The sequence below is a fragment of the Lupinus angustifolius genome, unplaced genomic scaffold (assembly GCF_001865875.1).
Source record: "Lupinus angustifolius cultivar Tanjil unplaced genomic scaffold, LupAngTanjil_v1.0 Scaffold_69_34, whole genome shotgun sequence".
Taxonomy (NCBI): Eukaryota; Viridiplantae; Streptophyta; class Magnoliopsida; order Fabales; family Fabaceae; genus Lupinus; species Lupinus angustifolius.
In genome coordinates, this window is record NW_017723432.1 from 7,802 (window position 1) to 21,544 (window position 13,743).

The 13,743-nt window shown below is 33.3% G+C and overlaps 1 protein-coding gene across 2 annotated transcripts; it reads left to right on the forward strand.

Annotated features, from left to right (window-relative positions):
• The first annotated feature begins 464 nt into the window (after positions 1-464).
• On the forward strand, positions 465-4,453 carry LOC109339329 (probable inactive poly [ADP-ribose] polymerase SRO2). Of its 2 annotated transcripts, none has more exons than XM_019576741.1 (5): positions 465-1,390; positions 2,367-2,605; positions 2,836-2,969; positions 3,052-3,147; positions 4,102-4,453. In XM_019576741.1, exons 1-5 carry the CDS (start codon positions 885-887, stop codon positions 4,165-4,167), a joined length of 1,041 nt encoding a protein of 346 aa, XP_019432286.1. In that variant the 5' UTR covers positions 465-884; the 3' UTR covers positions 4,168-4,453. The 2 variants fall into 2 exon arrangements, with proteins under 2 accessions (XP_019432286.1, XP_019432287.1); XM_019576742.1 differs by having other exon boundaries at positions 491-1,390; positions 4,119-4,452.
• The last annotated feature ends 9,290 nt before the right edge of the window (positions 4,454-13,743 follow it).

A 13,743-nucleotide genomic window follows, 5' to 3' on the forward strand; every position in this document is an offset into this window, starting at 1 on the left:
ATTACAATACCATCCCTAACATGTCGTAAAGAAGTCTCATGTATCTGGAAAAAAAGGTTTATGATCCTAAATCATGTATCATACTAATAATATTATAGTAAAAATTGAAAAAATAATAAATTTAATTTTTTACTTAACATCAAATATTTTATTTTTTATAGATGTATGAAAGAATTTAAGATATATTTTGAAAGCAAAAGTTTTGTTATTGTATATATCTCAGCCAACAAATCAATTTTTGTAAGTAATTAAGCGATAGACAATTTTCTCCTCAGAGCACACCCAAATTCACATCTAGAAAGGACAGAGTCGTAATTTAAGTATAAAACAGGGCTGAAAAAATCTACATAAAGAAATACCCTATGCGAGTTTGGAACCGCCATTCAATTCTACAGGCTGTGTCTCCAAAACAAGGAGCGCCTCCCTGCACCGCCCATTGCAACTTTCTTTCCATTTCCATTTTAAGAACTCTTTCTTATCCTTCTTTTTGTTACCACTTTCTCACACATACTCATCAAAATTGTAGTTAGTTCCCCAAGTTCTAATAGAAATCAAGATGTTACAACATTTTCTGTGTTCCTTTTAATCCCATTATCTTCTTTCAACTTCCCACCTCTTCTTTCCTTCCACGCCAAGTTTTCCATCTTTATAAACTCTCTCACACTCTTATACATATATATATATATATATATATATATATAGTTAATGTGACCAATTCTCTTGTGGTTTTCACCTTTCAGTTTTTTTATTATGTACGTGTTTGAAAGATTAACATATATAATTCTTAAAGTGAAATTTGCCCCCACTATTTGATGCAGTAGTAGCACGATATTGAATCTCCAAGTACTAGAAACCTTTGTTAGTTTTCTTGCATTCATTGAACAATGGAAACAACATTCCCTCAAAAAATGTTTACTGCTTCAACTCTAACCAATTCCATAAAACAAGAGTACCCAAACAATGAAGACGATTCAGTTGTTTCGGATTGTGAGAGCGCTGTGTCTGGTGCCAATGTTATACAACAACGTCACGGTGTGTTGGAAAAAGGCAACATGTTTGTTCGGCTCGTGGAACATGACATGGTTCATGATCTCATCAAGAAAAGCTTCCTTCGGGGTTTGGAGGGAGATTTTGTCGAGGCCAAAACCGAGGTTGTTGCGATTCGTAGAAGCGTGTGTTCAAGTGTGATGTTACAAGCTAGGGTTCGGTCGTTTCAGATTTATGTGCAAGCAGTGGCGAAATTACGCGATGGGGATGCAAATATGAAGTATGCTTGGTATGGAACACGAGGGGAAGATGAGATAGAAGATATTGTTTCACACAGTTTTGGTCTTGCTCATGCTTATGGTCATCAAGTATGTCTCTCTCCTGATCATTCTCCTCTACAAAGGTATGCATGCATCCAAGTTAGTTTTTTTTATAATGAAGGGTCTCTTTCATCAAATGTTGTTGGTTACAACCCATGTGACTATATTCAATATCATATCATGATTGCAGTATGACACAGTTACAACTACTACACCCATAATATGATTGCGGCCATATCATATTATGCAATCCACAATAGGAACTAATTGATGAATGGTCTTTATGACGTCCAAGAATGGAATGTTGATTTTGGTGTACATGACCAACGCGTTCGATATTATTTTAATGATTGTTTCACGCTGTCACTATATATGGAAGTGTCACCATACATGTATTAGGAAAAGGTTGTGTAAATCACATTATCACTCTGACCATAACATTAAATTGAAAAGTTCACAGTTTCATTATATAGGGCTAGTTTCCTTCTGGGATAAAAATTAGGATACAAAGTTGATAAATAGGTTTTATTTTTAGTATTATACTAAATTTTAATTTCAAGTTTTATTATTTTAGATCAAAATTTTGGCACAATATCTAATAGCATATAGAAAATTATCTTAAATTAACACATGTTAACTTTATATGAGTTGAAAGTGACACATATTTCCTATCATCTGCTGGACTAATTTGCTAGGAGAATATGAGATCACTTTTTTCCCTCTTTATATTCCATTGATGTCTAAATTCTAGTGTTAGGATAATATTTTCCTTTTAACTTATTTTATATCCAAATGATACATCCACATTCTAAATTGTGTATTCACTTTGCTTGATAACTCATTATAATTTAATAAAAAAACTGAAGTTCTTCAAACATATGAGATGCTTTTGAATGTTAATGATATTTGAGATAATATATCTCTTTTTTCAATGATAAGCAATTTTTATTCTAGTAAATAAAAGATAGATTAATTTAGTCACGTTAATACATTTTAAGTTGATTACATTGAGCTCTTAATTCATATTTTTTTGTTTATCTTGTGTTTGTTGTTGTGCAGTGTGAAAAACTCTGTTGCTGACAAAAACGGTGTAAGACACTTATTGCTGTGCCGTGTTATTCTAGGGAGGACAGAGCTTGTGAATCCTGGTACAGAACAATGCTATCCAAGTTCTGAAGACTTTGATTCTGGCGTTGATAATTTTTCAGCTCCCAAGAAGTACATAATCTGGAGTAGCCAAATGAACACTCACGTTTTGCCTGCATATGTTATCAGTTTCAGAGTTTCTTCCTTCACAGGTTTGAGAAATTACCGTGTTTTTACTTTTTAGTTGTTCTATTTTTTTTTTTTGTTAGATGGATCCATTTAGTCCGAAAGTAATTCTACATCTTAGCCATCAATTTTAGGAAAATCAAATAGTTTAGACTAAGTTTTCTGAACTTACTATTGTTGGACTAAGTGGATTCCTTGGCTTTTTTGTTGGTGAATATATAAGTTGAGGAATGTTGTGAACATGTTTATTTTGTAGGGGTTGAAAAGAGTGAAGAACCTTTGAGACCATCATCACCTTGGATGCCATTTCCAACTCTGATTTCTGTGCTTTCAAAGGTTTTGCCTTTACCTGATATTACCCTGATTTCCAAGTTCCAGAGAGATCACAAAGTAAGTGTTGTAGGTTTTGATATCTTATTAGTTTTCTTTTCTTTATTTAAAACAAGTTTCTCACTTCATCTTTTGCTGGCAGGAAAAGAAGATTTCAAGACATGAACTGATAAATAAAGTGAGACAAATAGCAGGAGACAAGTTGCTGATTGCAGCCATCAAATCTCATAGAGGCAAGGTATAACTAATTTATCTTTTCATATTTTGATCTTTATCAATTTTAAGTCTGTATTTTGATGTTTTGGAAGATCTATGCTTTGATTATTAATCATCAAATTGTTTTGAACTATTTATGAAGTAGCAAGATGTGTGTTGGGAGAACTAGTATAAAAGGGTGGCTCCCACTTAGGGGTTTGAGAAAAGGTACATGTAGTTAACTTTACTCTGCAAGTGGGAGATAGTTTTTAGGATTTGAATATGTGATTCGATAGTTACTAAGCAATAACTTTAACGTTGCATTAAACTTATCTTTTTCCGTGGTTGGGAAAATTGAACAAGGATCACATGTCCCAAAATATTTATGTCCTCATGTCCCAAACTAATCATACTTCACCAACTAATAAAAAATAAATTATTTTTTGTCTTTATGATTTTTTCTTAATTAGTTGACACTTTTCCAGATATAAGATGAATATGAATATGCTCTTCTGTTCTACATTATCTGGAAGTTGATTTAGTTTCTGCATTCAACTGGGCTCTTCTTAGAACTAGTTTGAGTTGCCGTTGAGATATTTTAAAAAAAATAGACCCTAGGAAGAAAAAAATACAGTACTTGTGTTGGATCTGGTCCAACAACTTGTCCTTCTAGTCTTGAATTGTTCTTCTACAATTGTTATTATGGTTAGTTTACCAAAAATGTGAAGAATTGCAAGAAATTACTACCAATGTTTGTCACAATTGCAATTGCGAAATGGTTGTGAAGACTATAAAAACCGAAATATTGCCACCACAATTTTATGTTTTGTCTCCATTATGTATGTGTATGAATAAGCATGTTGAGTGTTGTTGAACAACTAATAAGGCTAATGAAATAGCAAGAGTAAGATACTCATTATTCTAATACATGTTAGCAACATTTCTGTTAATTTATCTTTTGTGGTCATGTATTATGATCATCTAATCTAACCTATAGTTTTGTTTTTCTTCCAGAAAAAATAAGCAAGCTTTTTGCAAACAAGGTCAAAGAGTTTCAACCTGAGAACTAGCAATGTGGATGGAATGATTTCCATCATATGAGTTCTATTAGGGTCCTTTATTTGAGTTATTTCCTTTCCTTCATTCCCCTCCAAAAAATATAACAGAAGGAGATAATTACATGCGTTGACACATGGGGCAAAGCTCTCTTCTCACTTGTAGTGAGGATACATCAACAGCACTAGAAGAAGGATATCATTTGATAGTGTTTTCTTTTGGTGATGTTGTAGAGTAGCAGAAGGAATCATTTTTTTCTTTATGGGTTGCAGCTTCTAAAATGCACTGAAGTACTGTACTTGAGAATGTAAATACAATTGTTCATGTACCCAAAAAAAATGTACCAAAAAAATACAATTGGTTTTTTAGAATTACCCTGTACGGTTATTGAAATTCGTTACAGAATTATATATGTATTTTTTACCAAAACAAATTTCTGAAAATATCCCAGGAGAAATTTTGGTGTACTTTCTTTTTGTCGTGGAATATGTGAGTTGCTCTGTGGTATGTTATGACAGTATATCGATCATGTAGTTAAGTACAATATGATAGTATATTGATCATGCAGTTAAGTACAATATGATAGCATATTGATCATATAATTAAATTGTTCAAAATTGAAAGATATCGGTCAAATTATACAAACTGATTTACGTATGAAAATAATTATTATAACATGATCAATTATTAAACAATTTCAATAATTTATTTTGTAAATAGTAATTTTATATTTTATATTAATTATAAATTATAGGGAAGAGCATATAAATACTCTAAACTACATGTTTTTTTGAAAGAACAATTATGAACTTTCTAAACACACATAAACTTTAATTATTATTGAAATTGGTTCTTACATAAAGATAAAATTAAATTAATAGTAATGAAAAGTAATGAAAAGTTTTAACTCGTTCATTTTTATAATATCTATTGTGAGATATTATTATTTCATTTTATTTTTGTGTTATATTATTGTATTAATTACTTTTAACTTTGAAATTTAGTTATTCTCTTGTTCTTAATCAATTTTGTATTATGATGACGGTTTCCTACCAGATACTAATATTAGTTATGCTGCATAGTTCTTCATTTAGTGCTATCCTCTCACTTTTTCATATGAAATTAATTATTTTTGGGATGTATGATGCCCTTCCCCATGATTGTCACTCTCAAGAATTGGACTTTTGACGTTTTGGTCATTCTAGGAATCTAGTAGGGTCTTATACACTATATCAACATCTTGTAGATAGTTGCACTATTGTATTGCTTGTGAAGAAGATATTTGCTCCTGACTTTGGCACAGTTTTGATGAATACACCAACATCACTAAAAAAAGGAAAAGGAAGAATACTTACGAAGACAAAGAAGATAAAGCTTCAAGATAAATTAGTCTAAGTCTAAATAGGTACTTTTATCCTATACTCTTGAATATACAATAGTAGTAATGCTCAAACTAATTTTTAAGAAAATTGAAACAGTTCAAGTATAAACAAAAGGATTTTCAAAAATAATGTATAATAGGTTACTCTATCTAAGCCACAAGTTACATAAGTGAGAAAACCAATTACTCAATAAAAACTGTGCAGGGTAATTGATTACCTATATGTTGTAATTGATTACTCTAATTAAAATTTAATTGTCAGTTGGACAGCGTGTTGAAATAATCGATTACTAAAAGTTATAATTGATTACTCAGAATTGTTGCACCATTTTTCAGATTTCAAAATGAGTAATTTTATCCCAAATGAAATGGTTTCATTCCAATCAATTCATACCCTTTCAAAGAGGTGTTATGGGTGGTTGGAAAACGTATTTAAAGGCATTGAAACTCAGAATCAAATAAAAATCTTACACAAACTTTCAAACATAATTCTGAAAAATTCTTTGAAATATTTTCTGCACGTTTTGCAACTTGTTCTTAAACTTTCAAAGTGAATATTCTGAGTTGCTTGAAGTAAAGTGTTTCAAAGTTTTACAAACATATAAGAACATTATTACTTAGTATGCAAAGAGTTATTGGATTGCAAGTGATATTACATTCAATACTTGTAAAGGCAATCTTGTCATTGTTGTAAATTCTTCATTGATATTTTAAAATTCTTTCTTTCACAAGGGTGTGATAAGAACATGGATAAAGTCACTTGAAAATGTGTTCTTCAAGAGTGACATAAGTATTAGTGAGTGTGTAAGATACATAGAGGTCTCGGGGTGAAATTTTGTAATTACAACTAATAATATTTAGTGAAGAAATCTCTTGTGCTGCAAGAGTACTAGACGTAGCCTTCGATGGACAAGAAGGTGAACCAATATAAAATTTTGGTGTACTCTCTTCTCCTTTATCTTTTTATTTTTACTTGTTAATTTTCTGCATAATTTCTCTGGTGCACTTAACTCTTGATTTTGCAGAAAAAATGATCATAATTTTAAGTCAACTAAATCATCCCTTCCCCCCTCTTAGTTGTAATCTTAGTCTTACAATTTGTATCAGAGCTATTTTTGAGTAAGTTATTCTCAAATCTGGTCCTATATCGAAGACGGCCTCAAGATCATTCCTAGGAGAAGGTTCCAACATCAACCGCCCTCCAAGCTTTGTTGGAGAGTGTTATGGCTTTTGGAAAATCAAAATGAGAATTTTCATAGAATCTCAAGACTTGGACATATAGAATGCAATTGAATAAGGACCATATGAACCCTTCACCATTAGTCAACAGTGTAAGGGAAGTAAAGCCCAAATCTTCATGGAATGATGAAGATAAAAAGAAGGTGCAATATGATCTCAAAGCAAAGAACATCCTCACTTAAGCACTTGGCATTGACGAGTTCTGTAGAGTATCAAACTACAAATTTGCTAAAGAAATGTGGGATACTCTAGAGACTACACATGAAGGAACTGAGGAGGTATAGAGGTCGAGACTCAACACTCTTTCCCAAGAATACGAAATGTTTCGTATGAAACCTGTAGAGAAAATTCTGGATCTTCAAAAGAGATTTACTCACCTCACAAATCACTTTATTGCACTTGGTAAGCTAGTATCAAATAGTGACTTGAACTTGAACGCTCTAAGATCACTCACCAGAACGTGGCAACCAAAGGTGACAGCCATTTCTAAAAATAAATGTTTATAAAAAATGTCATTGGTTGCTTTTGTTTGGTAATTGCAGGAACATGAATTAGAACTCAGCCAACATGAAGAGCAAGAGAAGAAAATGAAGAACATCTCTCTCAAGGTGAAAGTAGACAAATATGAATCATTAGAAGATGAATCAGAGATGGAAGAAATGGAAGACATGAGTCTTCTTGTAAAGAAGTTCAACACGTTCCTTAAAAGGAACAAGGGTGCTAAAACTTGACAAATGAGGAAATTCACCAATAACAATGACGCCTCCACTTCAAATCAAAACTTCACATCTTTGAATGTGGCAAGTCTGGTCATATGAAGTTGGACTGTCCAAACCTGAAAAAGAATTCTTTCAAAGGGAAGAATGAAATGAGGACTGGACGGAGAGCCTATATTGCTTGGGAAGACAATGATACAAGTTATGCTTCTGAACAAGAAAATGAAGAACAAGCACATCTCTCTTGAACGACATCTCATCATTCTAATGATGAAGAGGTAAATGATACTAAACTATATTCTTCTGAATTACAAACTGCATTTAATGAGTTGCATGATGAATATGTCAAACTCGCAAAAATGTTTCTAAAACAAAAAACTGAGTTAAATGTATTTAGAAACAAACCCTCATCATCTTCATGTCAAAACTATCTTGCTCTTGAAAATAAAGTTTCAACATTAAGTTTTGAACTTAATAAACTGAACAAGAATAGTAAAAGTCTGGAAAAGATCATTAATGATCAGAGACACTCAACAGATCAAAGAGGTCTTGACTATTCCAAAAGCCATGTTTCTAAAAAATAAAATGTCTCAACAAAGATAAACTTTCATAAACAACATATCCACGCATTTGAACATAGTAATGATAAATCGAGGATACATAACCATCAACCCACATGTACCTATTACAAAAACCATGGGCATACACCAAATACTTGCATAATTAGAAAATATGGTGTACCCCTAGATCATTATAGATGGGTTGAGAAAGGTACTAACCATATAGGACCTAGAGAATATTGGCTACCTAATAAAACTTAACATGTTTTGCAGGATAATTTGAGGGTCGCCTGAAACTTATGGTACTTGGACAGCGGCTGCTCAAAGTACATGACGGACGATAGAAATAAGTTCTATGTCCTTACTCCTAGGGACTAAGGCTATGTCACATATGGTGATAACAACAAAGGAAAAATAGTTGGAGTTGGTAGAATTGGCAAGCCACCCTCAACAACTATAGCAGGTGTATTGTATGTCGAATGACTCAAACACAACCTACTAAGCATAAGTCAATTATGTGACAAAGGCTTTCATATGACATTCTACACAGATAAGTGCATCATTGAAAGTAAGAATTTTCAAAACTCTAAACTCATTGGTAAAATGATTATATATATATATATATATGATTGACATAGACTCCTCTTTACCAATAACATGTTTAGTTGCTAATGATAATCATGATGTGTGGCTTTGCATAGGAGAATTGCTCATATTCATATGGACCGTTTGAATAAACTCATAAAGAAAGATTTAATTGTTGGTTTACCCAAAATGAAGTTTGTTAAAGACAAACTATATAGTTCTTGTCAAATGGGTAATCAAACAAAAACTTCTTTTAGACCTAAGCACAATGTTTCTTCTGCTAGACCATTGTAGTTACTACACATGGACTTATTTGGCCCCTCAAGGACAAAAAGTTGGTGGTAACTATTATGCTCTTGTTATAGTAAATGATATTTCGAGATATACTTGGACTCTATTCTTAGTTCATAAGAATGATACATTCAAAGAATTTAGCATTTATGCTAAAATAGTTCAAAATGAAAAATCACTAAAAATCGCTACTATAAGAAGTGATCATGGGGGAGAATTTTAAAACTCTTTGTTTGAAGAATTTTGTGATGATCTTGGCATCAATCACAATTTTTCTGCTCCTAAAACACCACAACAAAATGATGTTGTAGAGAGAGAGAATCGGTCTTTAGAAGAACTGACTCGTACAATGTTGAATGAAACTAACCTCCCAAAATATTTCTAGGCTAATGCAGTAAGTGTTAGGTATCAGTGGCCTAGGAACACCTAGAGGGGGTGGGGGTTGAATAGGTGTAGCGGTAATCGTTCACCGCTTCTTGAACCAAAACGCAACTGCAAAAAACAACTCAGTTAATCGATTAACAACAAGGTTTAATCGATTAACTATTGCACAAAACAGAATGATCAGACATGCAATTTGCACAGTAATTAAAACAAAATTGAACAAATATAATACAGATATTTTTATGCATAAATATTAAGCATATGGTAGTAAACAAATATACATAATTTCAATTACAGATTCAATTTATAATAGCAAGAAACTTAAAGAAGGTAAAGAGAGAAAGAACAGTGCACAAAGGATTTTTATCCTGATTCGTTTGCGGTCCACTGCAAACTACATCCAGGCCTCCCCTTATGGTTCAGGGAGATTTTCTTTCTTCACAATATTGAAATATGGATACAAACACCAATTCAATTACAAGCACATAGGACGCTCCTTTCTTGAAATCTAGGACCTCTAAATCCTTAGTTTGACTCTACCCTTCACCTAAGAAAACCTTTCTCGCGAAACAGCCCCAACCAAGATTCTTGTCCTCAAATCAAGACCTCCTAGCCTTGGTGAAGAACCTCAATCTCTATGGTGATCTCACACTAAGAGACAAATCCAGAATACACAAAAAACACGTTAATCAGCAAGGTATACTAAGCACAATAATGCTTGGAATATAACATGAAAAAGACTCAAAGATTAACCCTTTTACTAACCACTTAAGCCATCAAGATTCAAATGAGTTAATCAAATGCAGTATACAAATAATTTCTCTCTAATAATATCTAATGCATGAGCATGTGAGCAAGATAAGAATGGATACAGAATTATGCAAAAACAGAAAGCATATAACAGCAATTAAAACATCAAAATCTCTCTTCTCACACATGCAACTCTCTTGCAATAGGACCTCTAAATCCTTGGTTTGACTCTACCCTTTGCCTGAGAAAACCTTTCTCACAAAACAACCCCAACCAAGATTCTTGTCCTCAAATCAAGACCTCCTAGCCTTGGTGAAGAACCTCAATCTTTGTGGTGATCTCACACCAAGAGACAAATCCAGACTACACAAAAACACGTTAAACAACAAGGTATAGTAAGCACAATAATGCTTAAAATATGACAAGATAAAGACTCAAAGATCAACCCTTTTACTAACCACTTAAGCCATCAAGATTCAAATGAGTTAATCAAATGCAGTATACAAATAATTTCTCTCTAATAATATCTAATGCATGAGCATGTGAGCAAGATAAGAATGGATACAGAATTATGCAAAAACAGTAAGCATATGATAGCAATCAAAATAGCATAATTTCTCTCTTCTCATGCATGCAATCTCTCTTGCAAAAACAGTAAAACAAGTATGCAAAATGCTCTCTAAACAACCCTATACAATAGAATGCAATGCTATGGTTCTCTGAACGTTACCTCTTATTTATAGCATAGAGAATAGGTGGTTACATTCGTTGCACAACAGTTTAAACAGTTAAACCAGATTTCAGTTATAACAAATAACAGGCTAGCTAATTGATTAAGACTCTTCTTTAATCGATTAACGAAGCAACAAAATGACATAGAATACAGTTCAAACAGAAAACACACATTTAATATAAAAGCAGTTGCATTAATCAATTAAGTTACCATGTTAATCGATTAACTGGAACATTTATGCATATGTTTCAAAAGGTAAACTTCATATATGTTATGCACAATATATATACATGTTCTACTAATAATATTATGCCTAATATACACATATAACATGTATGATAGATGCATGGACATACAATTTACTAGATGATATGTCTCATGGATATGATATGACAATTAAGATGGCTTAAGAGACTAGCACCTAGGTTCACCTAACCTATACCCAGACTACTTAGATTATAGACTCAATTTACACCCTAGTCAAGATATGACCAAATGAGCATAAGGCATGTTGATTGTTGAGCCATCTTCATGCTTTGATATAACCTTGTCTTCATCAAAACATAGGCAAAGACATGCTAGTGCTATCCTTGACACTTTGCACTTTCAATCTCCCCCTTTTTGATGATGACAAACACTTCATCAAAATTCTTCAATTGTTGATGGATAAGCTTGATGATGAATTTGAAGAATGGTTGTTAAAGGCTTTTTTTCGAAGAACAAAGTTAAAGCGCATTGCTTTCTTGTAGGTAAGCAAAAGTATGTACAGAAGCTTGATAAAAAGAACCTTCAAAACACTTTATACAACCTGCAAAATGTATGTAACACAACAAGCAACCTTTCTCCCCCTTTTAACATTATCAAAAAGATAAACGTATTCAATTCTAGTCAAAAGTTAGGAGAGTTAATATGGTTATGACATACTGTAATTAATCAATTAACCAGCTGTAAGAAGCTTGAACAAATTCACAGTTTTACATCATTTAATCGATTAAGTGAAGGTGTTAATCGATTAAATTGATAGCAGTTGTAAGAAGCTAGGAAGACTAAAATAAGGCTCTAAGGTTTCCTATTTAAGGATGAGATGGAGGATTTTGGTTGTCAGGAATCGACGAGCTACAACCACCCTTGATGAAGACACTCGGCTTGTTGAACTCAATACACATTCTTCTAGTTTGAGAATCAGTAGTGGTCTGAATATAGTTCCGGAAGGATTGATAATGATAGTCGATGTATGCATTATGATGCTCCTCAAAACGCTCCAGATCCATATGATATGAATCCTTAAGAGACTGAAAGTGAAGGTCCATCCTATTATTGAGACAATGTTCCATAACATCCATATAAAATTGTCCAAAAGCAGGTTCTTGTGATGCATGTCCTGAATGTTCCCCCTGAGTTGCAGCAAATGGCTTTTGGTTAATGTCTTGATAATCTTCACCGAAAGGATCAAGGTTCGAATTGTTGAAGTCCTCTTGATATTGTCAAGTGTTGCCATACTTGTAGATGCCCATCTTGTGAATTAAACTCTCACCAATCAAGTGATCCTTGTCTGAGCAGTCCATCACTATAGTATCTGAAACATCAATATGAAGATAGTCAATACCTCGGGATATGAAGATACTATAAGGAAGTAGTCTTGATTGAGAGGTGGAGACGCTATACATGACCTTCAGAATCTCGTCAGGCCAATTTATCATGATGTTCTCTTTCACAGCAAACATAAACCTCAAATCATTCACGGTAGGTTGTGCATGATTTGTGTTTCTCTGAATCAATATGTAGGCAATCAAGTAGTGTAAGAGTCTGTTTTAGTGACCCAGCTTTGGTCAATTCGCCTTGGATATAGAGTTGAGGTCTACGCAAACACGACTTATACATTTCACCAACGTCAAATGGGTTGTTGTTTGCCCAGCCACAATCACTTAAACTAGCACCAGCATAAGCTAAACCACCCACATTCATAAATATTTCTTCATTAATTTTGAACAACTTTCCAGCTATCATCGACCAATATTTCCCATTTATATATCTAAAGTTCGCGTAATATTCCCTAACTAGAGTAGGGTAAATATTACCTTTCAATTCCAAGAAGGGGACAGCCCCTTGAGCTTGCAAGCCATGCGGAAACTCGAAGTTTTGTTCCGCTAGTCAAGTCACATTCGCAATCCGAATATACGTAGGATTTCTTCCCTGAAATTTCTGCAACCGAGTTTCTTGTAGAATTAATGAGTAGTATGGGTCCCCGCGGTTCTGCCTTTGTTGTGGAGGTGGCAAGATTTTTGGAGCACGCGGTGGACGTTGCGCGGTTGTCTTGATTCTCTTTCCACGTCCTCTGTCCATAGAAATCAAACATTGAATCGTGATGAAGGTTTAGAGGAAAGTTGAGGGAAACCTATGGTAAGGTTTTTAATTTGGGGAAAACGAATTTCTTGGAAGTAGGAGATGAGGGAGACGGTTTATGGAGTGGAAATGTAGAGGGTGATCCTTTTTAGGGCTAGGATGAAGCTTAGGATGATGTTGGACTTGTTCATCTGAGATTGGAGAGAAAAAGGGATGAATGGGGTTTTGAAAAATGTCCAAAAACACTTCTGTTTCTCATATACTGATGTCGTTAATCGATTAACAGCGTCTCTTAATCGATTAACTCGAGTTAAAAATGCCAGTTTTTAAAATTTTTGGCCTAGGCAATCGATTAATTGATTTACTTAATCGATTAAATGCATCAGTTACAGCGTTTTGGATGTTTTAAAAGCATGCATGGATTTCAAACTTAATTGGCTAATTGATTTTAAGCTATCACATATATTTAAAGCTTTTAAGCACAGAATCATGGATTATACAAGGAATCATAAGCATTCAATCATTATTTACAAAGCATTCAAAGGGATCATGCAAGGTATTCACACAAAAATTAATCAAGATATTTTTCATCAAGGATTCC